This window comes from Bubalus bubalis, chromosome 19 (genome assembly GCF_019923935.1).
Source record: "Bubalus bubalis isolate 160015118507 breed Murrah chromosome 19, NDDB_SH_1, whole genome shotgun sequence".
In the NCBI taxonomy this organism is placed as follows: domain Eukaryota; kingdom Metazoa; phylum Chordata; class Mammalia; order Artiodactyla; family Bovidae; genus Bubalus; species Bubalus bubalis.
Genome location: NC_059175.1, coordinates 23,603,842 through 23,620,085, shown reverse-complemented (window position 1 = coordinate 23,620,085; position 16,244 = coordinate 23,603,842). Strand labels below are relative to the sequence as shown.

Genomic DNA, 16,244 nt, shown 5'->3' with positions numbered 1-16,244 from the left:
TGGAGGGATGAGAATTATGTTAAGAATCAGATAGAGGTGGTAGTTGCACCACGTAGTGAATGTGCTAAAATCCACTCAGTTGTGCACTTTAAAACAGTTTTATGTTTTATGAATTTTACCTCAATAAAAACCTCCAATGAAGTGTATATTTGTATGTATGTACCAGATTTTGTGATTTCAGCGAGTGGTTCATGGATCTCAGATAAAGATTTCCCCTAGGAATTCAAGAACTTAAGGTAAACTCCAATGTTAGCTGATAACTATAACAAGTACATTTCATTTATAAGTCTGATGCTAGATTAATATATTGGTACCAGGTTGTTTACCTAGGTAATTGAGTAGTTTTCCTGACCCTGTTTATTTTTCTTTTTCTATGTAAAGCTTTTTTAAAAAGCATTAGCTTTATTATTATATAATTTAAATATTATGAAATCCACCCATTTAAGTATATAGTTTACTGAGTTTTAATAAATTTGTACAGTTGTGCAACCCTCAGCAGTTTTAGGCTGCTGTCCCTAGTTTTCTTATGAGTGTGTGCGTTCACCCTGCCTCCGTCTCCAGTGCTGGCACTGATCCGCTTTGCCTAAATAGTTTTGCCTTTTCTAGAAGTTTCATATAAATGAAATCATGTAATATGGAGTCTTTTGTGTCTTTTTCTGTTTAAAATAATACGTAGAGTTTCATTCATATTGCATATATCATTAGTTCATTTCTTTTTATTGATTAAGTCATATTACATTTTATGGATACAGGACATTTTGTTTATTCCTTTGATAGAAATTTGAATTGTTTTGCATTTTTGACCATTCTAAGTAATTCTGACATGAACATACATATACAGGTCTTTATGTAGACACGTTTTTATTTCTCTTGGGTAGATAGATACTTAGGTTAAATACTTAGTAATTGTTGGATTTTATGGCAAATGTATATTTAACGATTCAGTAAATGACCAGACTGTTTTCCAAAGTGGCTGTACCATTTTGTATTCCTGTCATAATGGATAAGGAATCTTATGTTTCTCTTATGTCCTGTTTCTCTTAGTCCTAACCACCTCTTGGCATAATCTTTTTTGATTATACCTGTTTTAGTGTGGATATCTAATGATGTTCCACAGTGGTTTTAAATTTCTTTGATGACTAATAAAATGTTAAGTATCATTTCATTTGCTTATCACCCATTTGTATATCTTAAATGAATATCTATTTCAGTCTTTGCTGAGTTTTAAAATTGAATTGTTTGTCTTATTGCATCATAAATAATTCTTTAAATTATCTTAATGGTATCATTTGTAGCACAAAAGATCTTAAATTTGATGTTCAACTTCTCATGTATTTTCTTTTATGAATTGATCATGCTTTTGATATCAATACTTAAGACATTTATGCCTATCCCAATATCACAAATATTTTCCCTTTTATTTTCTTGAAGTTTATAGTATTAGCCATTCCACTTAAAGCTATGATTTCCTTTGAATTAATTTTTATGTATGATGTGAGGTAAAGGTGGGGTTTAAATTAACCTTTTTGTATGTGGATAATTGTTCCAGTTGAAAAAATGATGATTTTCCCACTGAATTGTCTTTGAATTGAATTGACTGTTGAAGTCCTAGTGCACTGACCATAAATGTATAGGTTTGGCTTTGAACTTGCTGTTCTGTTTATTTCTGTGTCTATCCTTATACCAGTCCATGCTATCTTGATTACCATAGCTTTAAAGTATGTATAAAATTTAGGTAATTAGAGTCCTCTCACTTTATTCTTAAAATTGTTTGGGCTCTTCTAGGTCCTTTTTGTTCCTCAATAAAAATTTAAATTAGTGTATTAATTTCTACCCAAAACGACTACTTGCATTTTTATGCTGATTGTGTTGTATAGATTAATTTGGGGAGAATTTTCATTTTAACATTATTATAGACTCTTCCAGTCCATTAGCATGGTATATTATTTATTATTCACATCTTTAATTTCTCTCAGCAATATTTTGTAGTTTATGTACAGATTTTATACATCTTCCTCTTTTTTAACACATTTTTTTCTTAAATCTCTAAATATTTTATTGCTTTGTGCTGTTGCAAATGACATTCTTCCTTAAGTTGATATTTGGGTTGCTAATGGCTTGTGAAGTACAGTTTATTTTTATATGTTAATATTTTATATTGTCACTTTGTTAATAAACTGGCTTACTAACAAGTTATAGTAACTTTGCATATTCCATAAGATTTTCTACATAGTTGGTCATATTGTCTGTGAATAAAGACAGTTTTTTCTGTTTCTTGCTGATGTTTTATCCCATCTGTTTCATTTCCTTATTGCGTTGGCAAAATCCAGTACAGTGTTGAATAGTAGTAGTGACAGTGGAAATCCTTGGATGTTCCTGATCTTAAATGAATAGCATTCAGTGTTTCACCATGAAGTGTAATTTAACTAGCTTTTTCCTAGGTTCCTTTTATCAGGTTGAGTAAGTTCCTTTCTATTCTTAATTGGGAACAAATGAAAGAATTAAAAAAACACCCATTTGAACGGCTGTTATCAAAAAGACAAGAGATGACGAGTGTTAGCAAGTTTGTGAAGAACAGGAAACCCTTGTGCAATTTTGTGGGAATATAAATTGGTATAGTTACTGTGGAAAACAGGGTGGTGATTTCTCAAAAATAAAAATAGAATATAATTCGGCAATCCCACTTCTGGGTATGTATCTAAAGGAAATGAAGCCAGTATCTTGAAGAGATGTCTGCATTCCCATTATTCACAATACCCAAGACAAGGAAAGCTTTGTCTATCAGCAGATGGGTGGATGAAGAAAATGTAGTTTCTGTCTGTCTGTATCCATATACATACACACACACACAGAGTCAATCACAATGGAATATTATTTAGCCATCAGAGAAGGAAATCCTTCTGTTTGTGATAGCATGAATGGGCCTTGAGAGCATTATGTTAAGTCAGATAAGTCAGAGAAAGACAAACACTTGTGATCTCAGATGTGGAATCTAAAAAAGTTGAATTTATTGAAACAGAGTTGAATGGTAGTTTCCAGGGACTGAGATGGGCAGGGTGGGGGAAGTAGGAAGATAGTGGTGAAACGAAACAAACTTCTGGGTATAAGATGAGTAGTTCTGGGTATCTAACGTAGAGCATAGTGATTACAGTTAACAATACTGTATTATATACTTGAAAGTTCCTAAGAGGGTAGATCTTAAATGCTCTCACCAGAAAAAATAAGGTAATTAATGAGGTGATAAGGATGTAAATTAAGCTTATTGAGGTAATCATTTCACAATATATATGTGTATCAAATTTTACAGTATATAGTTTAAACTTCCATAATGTTATAGATCATTAAATCTTAATAAAACTGGGGAAAATAAGTGTATTGAGGATTAAAAAAGAAGCATTGTATTTTATTAAATCCTTTTTCCATCTGTAGAGGCAAGGATATGATGTTTGCTTTTTATACTTTTAAAGTGGTACATTACAAATTTCCTATTGTTAAACCATCCTTGTATTCTTGGAAGAAACCTAGATGTTTATGGCAGTTGATCATTTTATATAATGTTGCCAGTTTCAGTTTACTCATATTTTGTTCTGGAATTTCTTTGAATCTTCATGAGAGATTTGGATATGTAGTTTTCGTTGTTTTTTTTAACAAGATCTTTGTCTAGTTTTTTTTTTTTCATCTGAAATTCATATTTATTGGGGTATCTTGTATTTTTTTAAATTAATTAATTTATTTTAATTGGAGGCTAATTACTTTACAATATTGTAGTGGTTTTTGCCATACATTGACATGAATCAGCCATGGGTGTACATATGTCCCCCATCCTGAACCTGCTTTCCACCTCCCTCCCCATCCCATCCCTCAGGGTCATCCCAATGCACCGGCCCTGAGCGCCCTGTCTCTTACATCAAACCTGGACTGGCAGTCTGTTTCACATATGGTAATATACATGTTTCAAAGCTATTCTCTCAAATCACATCCCACCCTTGCCTTCTCCCACAGAGTTCAAAAATCTGTTCTTTACATCTGTATCTCTTTTGCTTTCTCGCATATAGGGTCATCGTTACCATCTTTCTGAATTCCATATATATATGTTAATATACTGTATTGGTGTTTTACTTCACTCTGTATAATAGGCTCCAGTTTCATCCACCTCACTAGAACTGATTGAAATGCATTCTTTTTAATAGCTGAGTCTAGTTTTGATATCATGTTAATACTGACTTCATAATATAAGTTGAGAAGTGACCCTCCTGGTCTGTTTTCTCTAAGAGTTTGTGTAGGTTTGGTATTTTCTCTTTAAATGTTTGACAGAACTTATTAATGAAGCCATCTGAACTACCTAGGCTTTTCTTTATGAGACAGTAAAAGTGAAAGTCACTTAATCATGTCCGACTCTTTGCAGTCCCACGGACTGTAGCCTGCCATGCTCCTCTGTCCGTAGAATTCTCCAGGCCAGTATACTGGAGTGATCAGCCATTCCCTTCTCCAGGGGATCTTCCTGACTCAGGGATCAGACCCAGGTCTCCCACATTGCAGGCGAATTCCTTACTGTCTGGGTCACTAAGGAAGCCCAAGAATATTGGAGTAGGTAGCCTGTCCCTTCTCCAGCAGTTCTTCCTGACCCACGACTCAAACCAGGGTTTCCTGCATTGCAGGTGGATTCTTAACTAGCTGAGCTACCAGGGAAGCCCTTCTTTATGGGAAAATTTTTAAATTTCAAGCTCAGTTTCCTTTCTTGTTGAGTCAGTTTTGGTAATCTGTGTCTTCCAAGGAATTTCTTGAGGTGCAATTAGATTGATTTTAGATTATTCTTCCTGTCTAATATTCATGTTTAAAACTTTAATTTTCCCTCTTAGTACTGCTTTATATGCATCCTATAAATTTTGAGTTTTATTTTCAATTTAATTCATTCTTTAATTTCTCTTTATTTCCTCTTATCTTTATCTTTCAAGTATTTGTTGGTTTTCCATACATCTTTCTATTTTGGGGTTTCTAATTCAACTTCTTTGTGGTTCAAAAAGATACTTTATAATTTCACTAATTTGATTTAATGATTGATGTGATTGTATTTATATTTGCCTTTTGTTTTTTAGTAATGTCTCGTGTTTTTATAGCCTTCTAATATATTTAACAAATATTTTTTAGTATACCATTTTAATTCCTTTAATTTTTTTTAACCTTTGAATTACATGTTTAGTGATTATTCTCACAGCCACAATCTCTGTAAAATATTGATAGCCTTATTTCTTCTTGTCTGTGCTATTTTTGCTACCTATATATTTCAACTATATGTGCTGTGTGTGCATGTGTGCTCAGTCACTCAGTCATGTCCAACTCGCAGCCTCATGGACTGTAGCCCACTAGGCTCCTCTGTCCGTGGAATTTTTCCAGTCAAGAGTACTGGAGCAGGTTGCCATTTCCTGCCCAGGGATCTTCTCAACCTAGGGATCAAACTTGTGTCTCCTATATTGCAGGTGGATTCTTTGCCACTGTGCTACCTGCTATAAATCCAGTATAATACAATGTTAAAATAATGTTTTTGCTTTAAATAATCTTTTATGTTTTAAAAAATACTAATTGAATAAAAGAGAAGTATGTAAAGTCTTACATTTACCCACGTATTTATTATTTTAAGCTCTATTCTTTTCTCTGGATTCTGGTTAAAAATTTTTTTAAGAATATTTCTTGTATGGTTGATGTTTTAGCAGTGAATTCCCTCAATTTTTATTTGAAAATGTCTTTGTTTTGCTTTTATTTTTGAAAGGATAATGCCACTGAATATATAGTTCTTGATTGACAGTTTTTTTCTTTTGAATATTGGATAGTCATTCTACTGTTTGACTATTGGATAGTCATTCTATTGTTTCCTTCTACTCCATTTTTTCCCATCAGAAGTAAGCCTTAATTATGGTGGTGGTCTCTTGTATGTTTTGAGTTGTTTTTCTTTTGCTGCTTTGAAGACTTTCTTTTTGTCTTTGTCAGTCAGCAGTTTGTTTCTAGATGTGATTCCAAAGTTTTTCCTGCTTTGGTTCATTGTGTTCGTTGGATCTATGAAGTGAAGTCACTCAGTCGTGTCTGATTCTTTGTGACCCCATGGACTGTAGCCTAACAGGCTCCTCCATTCATGGGATTTTCCAGGCAGGAATACTGGAGTAGGTTGCCATTTCCTTCACCAGGAGATCTTCCCAACCCAGGGATTGAACCCAGGTCTCCTGCGTTGTAGGCAGATGCTTTACCATCTGAGCCACCAGGGAAGGACCTATAGATTAATATTTTTAAAAAACAAGTGTAGAAGTTTTTTTATTGTTATTTTTTTTAAAAAATGTTTGTTTTGTCTCTTTCTCAGTTTGGTACTTCTGTTGAAACACACAGGGCTTCCCAGGTGGCACTAGTGGTAAAGAATCTGCCTGACAGTGCAGGAGACACAGAGACGTGGGTTCGACCCCTGGGTTGGGACGATCCCCTGGAATAGGAAATGACAGCCCACTCAGGTGTTTTTGCCTGGAAAATTCCATGGGCAGAGGATCCTGGCAGGCTACAGTCCATGGGGCCATAAAGAGTCAGACTCGACTGAGTGCACACACACGTACGTTGGAACACTTGAGGTTGTCCCACTAATCTTTGAATGTCTGTTTGTTTTTCTTCTGTTTCTTTCTTTCTTTAGCTTTGATAATTTCTATTGATTTATCTTCATATTTACAAATTCTTTGTTCTGCCTTCTCATATCTGTTCTTGAGCCATCTAGTGGATTTTTCATTTCATAATTGTATATTATTTTACTTTTCATCTATAAAGTTTTCATTTGGTTTTGTTGTTGTAGTTTCAGTTCTCTATTGAGATTGCCCCTTTGAATCACTGTCCTGTGTCCTTTAATTCTTAGAACATGGTTTCCTTACATTTTTTGGACATGTCTTTTACAGCTTCTTTGAAGTCTTTGTTTGCTAAGTCCAACATCTGGGCCCACTCAGTTTCTCATGACTGCTTCTTTTTCTTAAGTGTTGATCACACTTTCCTGTTTCTCTTTATGTCTTCTCGTTTTTTACAGCATCTGTATATTCTTTTCTCTTTGATGTATATTTCTTACTATTCATATTTCACCATGTTTGGACAACTTTTGATTTTTTAATTATTTCACTCTTTGGGGGCATGATCGGGATGAACATTGTTTTTGTCTCCTGAAATCTGTCATAAGCCTATTGTTGGTAGGAACTGTATCTTAAATAAGGAACATGTACCACAGTGCTAAGTTTAGTCCTGATTTCATGGTGTGTATTTAAATATTTAACTCAATTGAATTTTCTTTGAAAAAGAAAAACTATCTTGTAGTGCATGAATCTTTATGAAAGAACTATTGGAACTTGGTATAATTTCCAGTCAGGGACAGAGTTGATAACTGATACAAGTGCAAAGTGGATATATATGATTAACTTATTTGTGAAACTCAAAAACAACTCATTTTCCAGTGTTTATTAAATATTTATAGTCTTTATGTAAAAACTGACAGGTAAAGGCTCTGTCACCCCACTCCAGTACTCTTGCCTGGAAAATTCCATGGACGGGGGAGCCTGGTAGGCTGCAGTCCATAGGGTCTTTGGGAGTCGGACACGACTGAGGGACACTTTAACTTTTCACTTTCGTGCATTGGAGAAGGAAATGGCAACCCACTCCAGTATTCTTGCCTGGAGAATCCCAGGGATAGGGAAGCCTGGTGGGCTGCCGTCTATGGGGTCGCACAGAGTCGGACACGACTGAAGCGACTTAGCAGCAGCAGCAGCAGCAGAGGCTCTGTAAACTTCTAGAGGTCCATCTACAGAGCCAAAGGTATTTTGCTTCCAAGAAATAGGGTAGCTATTAGTAATTCATTGATATTAGTAATTAAATTACATTAACTCCGAGACACCAGAGTTAAAAATGTTTTTTGTTCATTTAGACCACTGTTCTTCAGATTTGTCATGATTATTATTCTAGTTTGTTGAAAGTGAATAGAATAAGACATTAATATTTTACAAAGTCTTTAGATAATGAGGAAAAATTTGGACACAATTTATATATTAATATAATTTATCAAATCACATACTTCTAAAGAGTTTTTTGTAAACAGTTTATTCTTACTTATTTTCACATTTTTAGATATGCCATTGCATTGGCGCTAAGAGAAAAACAACGTGTAATATTTACTAGCCCAATTAAGGCCCTGAGTAACCAGAAATACCGTGAAATGTATGAAGAATTTCAAGATGTTGGTCTGATGACTGGAGATGTTACTATTAATCCTACAGCATCCTGTCTTGTTATGACCACAGAGGTAATTTATATGATGTCTCATCTAATTTTTCCTTTTTAATTTAATTAATGTGATTCATCAGTTAAAACAGCTAATGTTTTATTACTTGCTCTATACAGGTAAAAGGGCAATACTTTCTGAGTAGATTTACTTGAAAGGGGTAGGAGAGTTTATCTTACAACAAATTGTTTCAATTTAGTTGTAAATTTCCATTATTTCTGTCATCATATAATAAAGTTGCATAAAGTATTTTTAAAGGATATTGTCAGTGACATGATAATAGTTTGATGGTTTTATATAGTTTCAATGATTGGAGTACATACCTTTGATTAAGTTGTGGCACCTTCTTTGTGAATTTTTTTTTCTTTTGCATCTGAGTGTTGATACAAATAGATAAATAGCTTTTTAAAAAATGCCCAGTTATGTTTAGCTTCTTCCCATAATCACAGTTAAGTTTTGCATATACTTACGATGGGCGTGAGTCTCAGTGAACTCCGGGCGTTGGTGATGGACAGGGAGGCCTGGCGTGCTGCGATTCATGGGGTCGCAAAGAGTCGGACACGACTGAGCGACTTATCTGATCTGATCTGATCTGATCTGATAGCATCTTACATTTTGGACACTTAGCTGTCTTAACTAAGTACTTTTCTACATGCTTGAATTACTAGAGAGCATAAATTAGCTTCTGGTTTTAAAGTCAGCCAGAAAGCATTGCCCATGCTCATCTTGATCCCCAAGATGAGTTTATTTTCCATTCTCAAAACTTTCTTCCATCCATAGAAAAATTTCTTTAACTCAGAAATCTGAAGAACAGTTGCTAGGAAGTATTCATGTTGTTAAGATGAGGTAGAAAAAATCAGTAGCAGTATGAGATTCGTTGTGTTAGATAGAAGATGATTTTTAAGTTACTTTTGTTTCCTAGCAAGTGTAGGTCTTGAGTGAAGTGCTTTACATAAAAGGAAGTAGCTTCATATTCAAGGTATATGGATATGGAGTTGATAATAATTCTCTCCATGGATTATATATGATTACTAACTTGAGAAGCAAAGGAGTATTATATACTTAAGATATGTAACGCTCTAAAATTATTTTAATGTTTCTATTAAAAAAGAATATACAAAATTTCTTGTTAGAAGAGTTTTTGGTACGTCAGAATCCTGCTAAATCTTCTACTTCTTTTTTAGATTTTGAGAAGTATGCTGTACAGGGGTTCTGAAGTTATGCGAGAAGTTGCTTGGGTCATATTTGATGAAATTCATTACATGAGAGATTCAGGTATATTCTGTAGTGTTATTGAGATGTGTGCCATGTTATTTAAGAATGAAATTAGGAATTTTGAACAAGTTATCGTACTTTCTTATGGGTAGAGTTGTAGTAAACTAAATTGTGGATAACATGATATAGTTTTTCTGGTTGGACCTCATTCAGTTACAGCTTCTTGAATAGTAACAACTTCTGGTTGAGAAAATGCAACTTCAGATTTTAAAATGAAATTAAAATTAGTTTGCTTTTAATAGAGAGTTCTCTAATATATCTAATATTAAAGAATTTCCAAAACTGCTGGCCTACAGAGTTAACTTTCTTGATTTTTATCAATTTATTTTAGTTTTTTATAAAAACTAAGAAATGCATGTTTATGATTTAAACAATGAGAATTATGAGATAAAAATGAACAACAACAAAAAAAGTCTCTTTACCTGAACTATTGCACTACTATAATGGAAAAGTAAGTATACTTGGGATTTTAGGTAGAACGTGGCAGAAATTAACATATTTAAAAGTTAAATGTTTAATATGTACACACTTGAAGCTTAGTTTTTATTTGGCTAAAGCACTGAGTTAACCTGTATTTATAGGAAAAATAATACAATTTAAGAAATCATTTACCCTTTGTAAAATTTTACTCTTATTAAATTCAAAAGATTAAATTATAAAGTTATTTTTGTTTTTAAATTATGAATCTTTTATTGATTTGTTCATTTGGAAGGAAATTCTCAAATGGATTTTCCTGTCTGTTTTTTACACTTTAATAAAACTGACTTACAGTTTTGTTGTTTATCAGATCCTTCTTTCATCTCTAGTCAAATCCTTCTTTCATCTCTAGAGATCATGAGGGTAATTTAGTTGAAAGACACTGTGGTATAGTAATAGTGTTTCTTTGAAATCTGTTTCTGTGACCTTCTGTAAGCCAATAACTTCTGCTTCTCTAAGTGAGATGGAAATACTGTTTCCATTGTCCTGGGACTCTTGTTAGACTGAACAGGATTCAATTTGGAGCTGCTTTTTTTGCAGGCCGTTATTTCAGAGTACATTGTGTTTATGGTGGTCTAGTCTACTAACTTTCTGCTAGATGCAGTTCATGGTTAGAAAGTAGTTTACAGTAAGGATCTGTGGCTAAAAATATCTTTGTGTAAAGTGATCTGCATTTCTGATAATTGAGCATGAGAGAAAATGATAAAGTGACGTTGAATTCCAAGGTATATTTGTATTTTTCAGAGCGTGGTGTCGTATGGGAAGAAACTATTATTTTGCTTCCTGATAACGTTCACTATGTCTTTCTTTCGGCTACTATTCCAAATGCCCGACAGTTTGCTGAGTGGATTTGCCACTTACATAAACAGGTATTTTCTTTCTCTTTTTTGATCTTTTCAATATTTAAATATTACAAGTTTGCCTTTCTATATCCTATACTTTGTTCCTAATGCTACCTAGAATAAATAAGACATTTTAATGTAAAACTGCTTTTCAAAGCAAGCAAGCTTATCAAAATCAACTAAGTTTTTATATGTGTAAATTTCTGAATCCAACTCAAACCCAGTACATCAAAATCTCTGAGAGTAGGATCCTGGGTCATGAAATTTTTAACTTTCAGAAGCTCCCAAATTGATCCTGATGATTTGCCAGGTTTGTAAACTACTGCATCTCCTTCTACAGGGAGCCATGAGTACTAGTAGGAAATTTCCTCTAAGACCTTGGTACCAGAAGAAAAGCTGGGCCTCTCTTGAGAGTGTGGGCTTGCCTGGTGGCTCAGCTGGTAAAGAATCTGCCTGCAATGCAGGAGACCTGGGGTTGATCCCTGGGTTGGGAAGATCCCCTGGAGAAGGGAAAGGCTACCCGCTCTAGTATTCTGGCCTGGAGAATTCCATGGACTATTGTCTATGGGGTCACAAAGAGTGGACAGGACTGAGCAACTTTGACTTCACTTCTTGAGAGAGTGGTTTGATTTTTCTCATGTAAACGCAGACTTTTTATTGACTGAGTTTCCTTTTTGCTTTTCTAGTCCAATTTTAGGAGCATTAAAGGACCTTATAACAAGCATTTGTTCATGTATTCTTTATTTTATTTTTCTGCCCTTATTTTTCTTTTATACCAGAAGGTTCACAAATTTATTTTTATCCATTTATTACCTCTTTGGTGGTATTTTTGTAACACCCATGTTGCTCCTGTAGGATAGAATCTCAGTGAATCTTCTGGAAGAGATCAACCTCCTGTTTTAGTAAAGCTGTAAAAAGTCTCTGTGGGGTCGAGAAGTCCCATTTTACTTCAGTACATTCTGTGTTGCCATACTGCTGCTGCTGCTAAGTCACATTAGTCGTGTCTGATTCTGTGCGACTCCATAGACAGCAGCCCACCAGGCTCCTCCATCCCTGGGAATAGAAGTCTTCCTTAATTACAGCATCATAGGTCTGAAGTATGAAATCATTATAGAAACTCTAATCATGTATTTGTCCTTGATTTTCATTTTCTTTGTTTTTACAGCCTTGTCATGTAATTTACACAGATTATCGGCCTACTCCATTACAGCACTATATTTTTCCAGCCGGGGGAGATGGCCTGCACCTTGTGGTTGATGAAAATGTAAGGGAGTAATTATCATTCTTGTATCTTTAATATCACATAACTGTTTATACCCACTTTTCTTTAAACTAGGGAAGAAGAGCAGAGATCTGTTTTTTTTCCCCTAGTTTTATAGTCCAAAGTTATTGTTGATTTTCTTTGTATATGTATTTTTATTTCAAAAATTATATTTAAGACTCAAATTTTTTAAATGCATGAATTAGATTCCCCTCCTTTTCCAGTATTTTTAAATGCCTTGAAAATAAGGGGCTCTGTACATGTTTCAGATATCTTATGGTTTTGTTTTTTCTAGTTTTATTATTAAATTATTTATTTGAGGAAGCTTTGTTTTGAGGTAAAAAAAAGTTTGGATTATGATTAAGTATTAGTTTGGATTATGATTAAGTATTAGTGAAGTTATATAGAAAAATATTTGTGATGCTAGGGTGACTTCAGAGAAGATAATTTTAATACTGCAATGCAAGTACTTCGAGATGCTGGTGATTTGGCAAAAGGAGATCAGAAGGGGCGAAAAGGAGGAACAAAAGGTAACTTGGAACTTTGTTTTTGAGGATTTTACATGAAAATTGTATTTTCAAATTACATTTTTTAAAAAACATTTTCCCCCCTCTGGAAGCTATATAGACGTCTAGATAGTATGTGATACAATTGAATGAGTAAAAACTTATGTCTTTTTTCTACATGACATTTGTTGAGAGAGTTCATTGTACAATTGACCTGTAAAGTATGCAACTCCGTGGTTGTTCGTATAGTCACAGAATTGTGCAGCTGTCATCACAGTCAATTTTTCTAATTGAAATACAATTCACGTACTATTGAAGTCACCATTTTTTAAGGGTGCAATTAAGTGGGTTTTAGTATAGTCACAAAGTTGTGCAACTACTTTGTAATTCTAGAACATTTTCATTAATTCAGAAAGAAACCCCATACCCATTCGTGGTCATTCTTTATTTTCTCCCAACCTCTTCTCTACCCCTCAACCTTAAATAATCACTAATCTAGTTTCTATTTCTGTTTTCCTTTTGTAGACATTTCATATAAATGGAATCATGATATATGCAGTCTTTTGCATCTGACTTCCTTCAGTTAGCTTTTTTTTTCCCAAGTTTATCCATGTTATAGCATATATCAATACATCAATACATCATTCCTTTTTATTGTTAAATAATATTCCATTTTATGATTTTATGACAAATATCTATTTAAATTTTTGGTGCATTCAAAAATTAGATTTTCTTTTTGTTGTTGAATAGTAAGGATTCTTTATATATTCTGGATACTAGGCCTTTATCAGATATCTGATTTGTAAATATTTTCTCCCATTCTGTAAGTTAAGGGTATCTTTATTGCTGGTGTCTATTGAAGTACAAAAGTTTTAAATTTTGATGAAATCTAGTTACCTGATTTTTTTCCTTTTGTTGCTTATGCTTTTGCTATCATATCTTAAGAATGCTTTGCCTTACCCAACATCATGAAGATTTACTCCTACATATATAGAAGAGTTTTGTAGTTTTACAATGAAGTCTGTGGTCCATTTTGAGTGAATTTTTCATCATAGTTTATGTACTTTTTTTGCAGGTCCATCAAACGTATTCAAGATTGTGAAGATGATTATGGAAAGAAATTTTCAACCTGTTATTATTTTCAGTTTTAGTAAGAAAGATTGTGAAGCTTATGCACTTCAAATGACCAAATTAGATTTCAACACAGGTAGTGTATAATTTCAGTATTGCTTTAATGCCATGTGAAAGTGAATGTAAATATATTTCTGGTAAGACAGCAATTGTGTATTGCTGAGATTTGCAGTTCACCTTACAGTTACAGCAGTAATTCTGTCATATTTGTAAAAGCTTTAAGGCTCAATTTACCATTTCTTTTCCTTTCTTCTGTCTTTTATTGGAAGATAAGTATACATCTATATATAAAATATTTGTTCTACATGAAATCCAAAGAACCCTACTAAGAAGTATTAAGACTCATGCTCATGCCTTCTTATACTTTATTGCCATAGCTCTTTGGTTACTGTGGTTTTCTATCTGATTGCTTAAGGTTAGTCTCCTGGTCAGACTATCTTCTGTTATGTTTCATTCTTCTGGAAATCCAAACCGGGAAGACCTGCCCCTGTACCTAACTGGCATAATTTTTGAAAAAAGTAGAAAAACTTCTAGCAAGTCAACTTACTATTCCCACATATTAACTGTAAATGTAACTACTTAAAAGTCACACAGCTAGATAGTAGTATATCCTAGGCAAAAATTGCTGCATGCTGAATACCAACCCAGTTGTCATTTACTTCAGCCTTTTACATATCTAATCCTATACTGCTAAGTCACTTCAGTCGTGTCCGACTCTGTGCGACCCCATAGACGGCAGCCCACCAGGCTCCCCCGTCCCTGGGATTCTCCAGGCAAGAACACTGGAGTGGGTTGCCATTTCCTTCTCCAGTGCATGAAAGTGAAAAGTGAAAGGGAAGTCGCTCAGTCGTGTCTGACTCTTAGCGACCCCATGGACTGCAGCCTACTAGGCTCCTCTGTCCATGGGATTTTCCAGGCAAGAGTACTGGAGTGGGGTGCCATTGCCTTCTCCAATCCTATACAGTGAGAAGTAAATAATATTTTCAGTCATCCAAAATCAGATTTCAGTTTTCTTGTTTTCTCTATCAAGGCATAGAACTAATGCCATGTATTTTTAAAAATTGGCTGCACTGGATCTTCTTTCCTGCACATGGACTTTTCTCGAGCTGTAGTGAGCAGGGGCTACTCTGTAGTTGGAGTGTGCAGGCTTCTCACTGCAGTTGCTCCTCTTGCTGTGGGTCACGGGCTCTAGGCATTCGAGCTTCAGTAGTTGCGGCACACAGGCTTAGTTGCTCCGCAGCACATTGGCTCTTAGTTCACTGGGTGGATTCTTAACCACTGGACCACTAGGGAAGTCCCAATCCCATGCATTTTAAAGCTAATTTTTACTTATCCATGGGTAAAAATAACATGGCAGATAACCCATATGCCCACCTAAAGCCAATATTTTTTGTCTTTCTTACTGAGTCAGTTGCTCTACTTAGAAATATTTTCTTATCACTACCAGTGCTGCATGTGCTGTTGCAGGGTTTTGTGTTGATTAAGTCAACAAATATTTTTTGGCTGTTAATAGTCACTGTAAAGAAGGCAGTATAAATGGTTAAGAGTATAGGCTTTGAAATAGTTGATCTAACAGTTAATACCAGTGCTCATTATTTGCTGTATGTCTCACTTTCCTCAATAGTGAGTAAAAATAATTCCCATGTCCTGCAATTTTTTCACTTAAATATTGCATGTATATAGTTAGTGTAGTTATTGTTACTGCTTTTATAAGAAAGCACTTTTATTCATGGACTAGCTGCTAGATCTGTTTTTAAAGGCAGTGAATTTTGTTTAATAATTATGTGATAAATTTGATGTGCTTTCTCTTCTGTCTTAAATCCTGAGTCATTACTTTTACTCTTCATGACTCTGTTCTTTACAGTGTGTGAAATTTGGTATCACCAACTCACTTAGATGTTTATATACGATTGAATTTTCTCTCCTAGATGAGGAAAAGAAGATGGTTGAAGAAGTTTTCAGTAATGCAATTGACTGCTTGTCTGATGAAGACAAAAAGCTCCCTCAGGTGTGTTTAATGTCATTAAGTAGAGTGTGGATATTAACAGATAGTATATATTCACTTTGTAGTTCATGGTTTTGTTACTGTGTCATATATTGTACTGTTTGCACACTGCAGTAAATATGTTGCATTGTGCACTGAAATGATACCTTAATTTTTGTTTTGAACTTCTAAGATGGTGACAGAAGGAAAGATTTGCTGCCTTGAAGGAACTTTTCTCTGAAAGCTAGCATGATCTGGAAATTACTGCTTCTGTTCCTAATACTATGAAATTTTTAAATGCTAATTTTAAGTCAGTTAGTTTCTTAATTCATAAGGGTAGCAGACACAATAAAGTACACCTAATGAAAATCATGTTTAGTGAAAAACTTGATTTCTGCTTTTCTTTAGTTAATTAAAGTGGTTTTTTCTTTTGGCTTTCCTGGTGGCTCAGCCGTAAGGAGTCTGCCTGCAGTGTGGGAGA

At 34.3% G+C, this 16,244-nt stretch overlaps 1 protein-coding gene across 1 annotated transcript in view; it reads left to right on the top strand.

The window, feature by feature from the left end:
- The window catches only part of MTREX (Mtr4 exosome RNA helicase), a 95,629-nt gene that overhangs the window by 19,482 nt on the left and 59,903 nt on the right, over positions 1-16,244 (top strand). Inside the window, exons 6-12 of the mRNA XM_006074155.3 lie at positions 8,134-8,308; positions 9,472-9,562; positions 10,784-10,908; positions 12,047-12,145; positions 12,570-12,672; positions 13,724-13,855; positions 15,708-15,787. Of these exons, the coding sequence (XP_006074217.1) occupies positions 8,134-8,308; positions 9,472-9,562; positions 10,784-10,908; positions 12,047-12,145; positions 12,570-12,672; positions 13,724-13,855; positions 15,708-15,787 (805 nt within the window). The remainder of the gene's footprint in view (positions 1-8,133; positions 8,309-9,471; positions 9,563-10,783; positions 10,909-12,046; positions 12,146-12,569; positions 12,673-13,723; positions 13,856-15,707; positions 15,788-16,244) is intronic.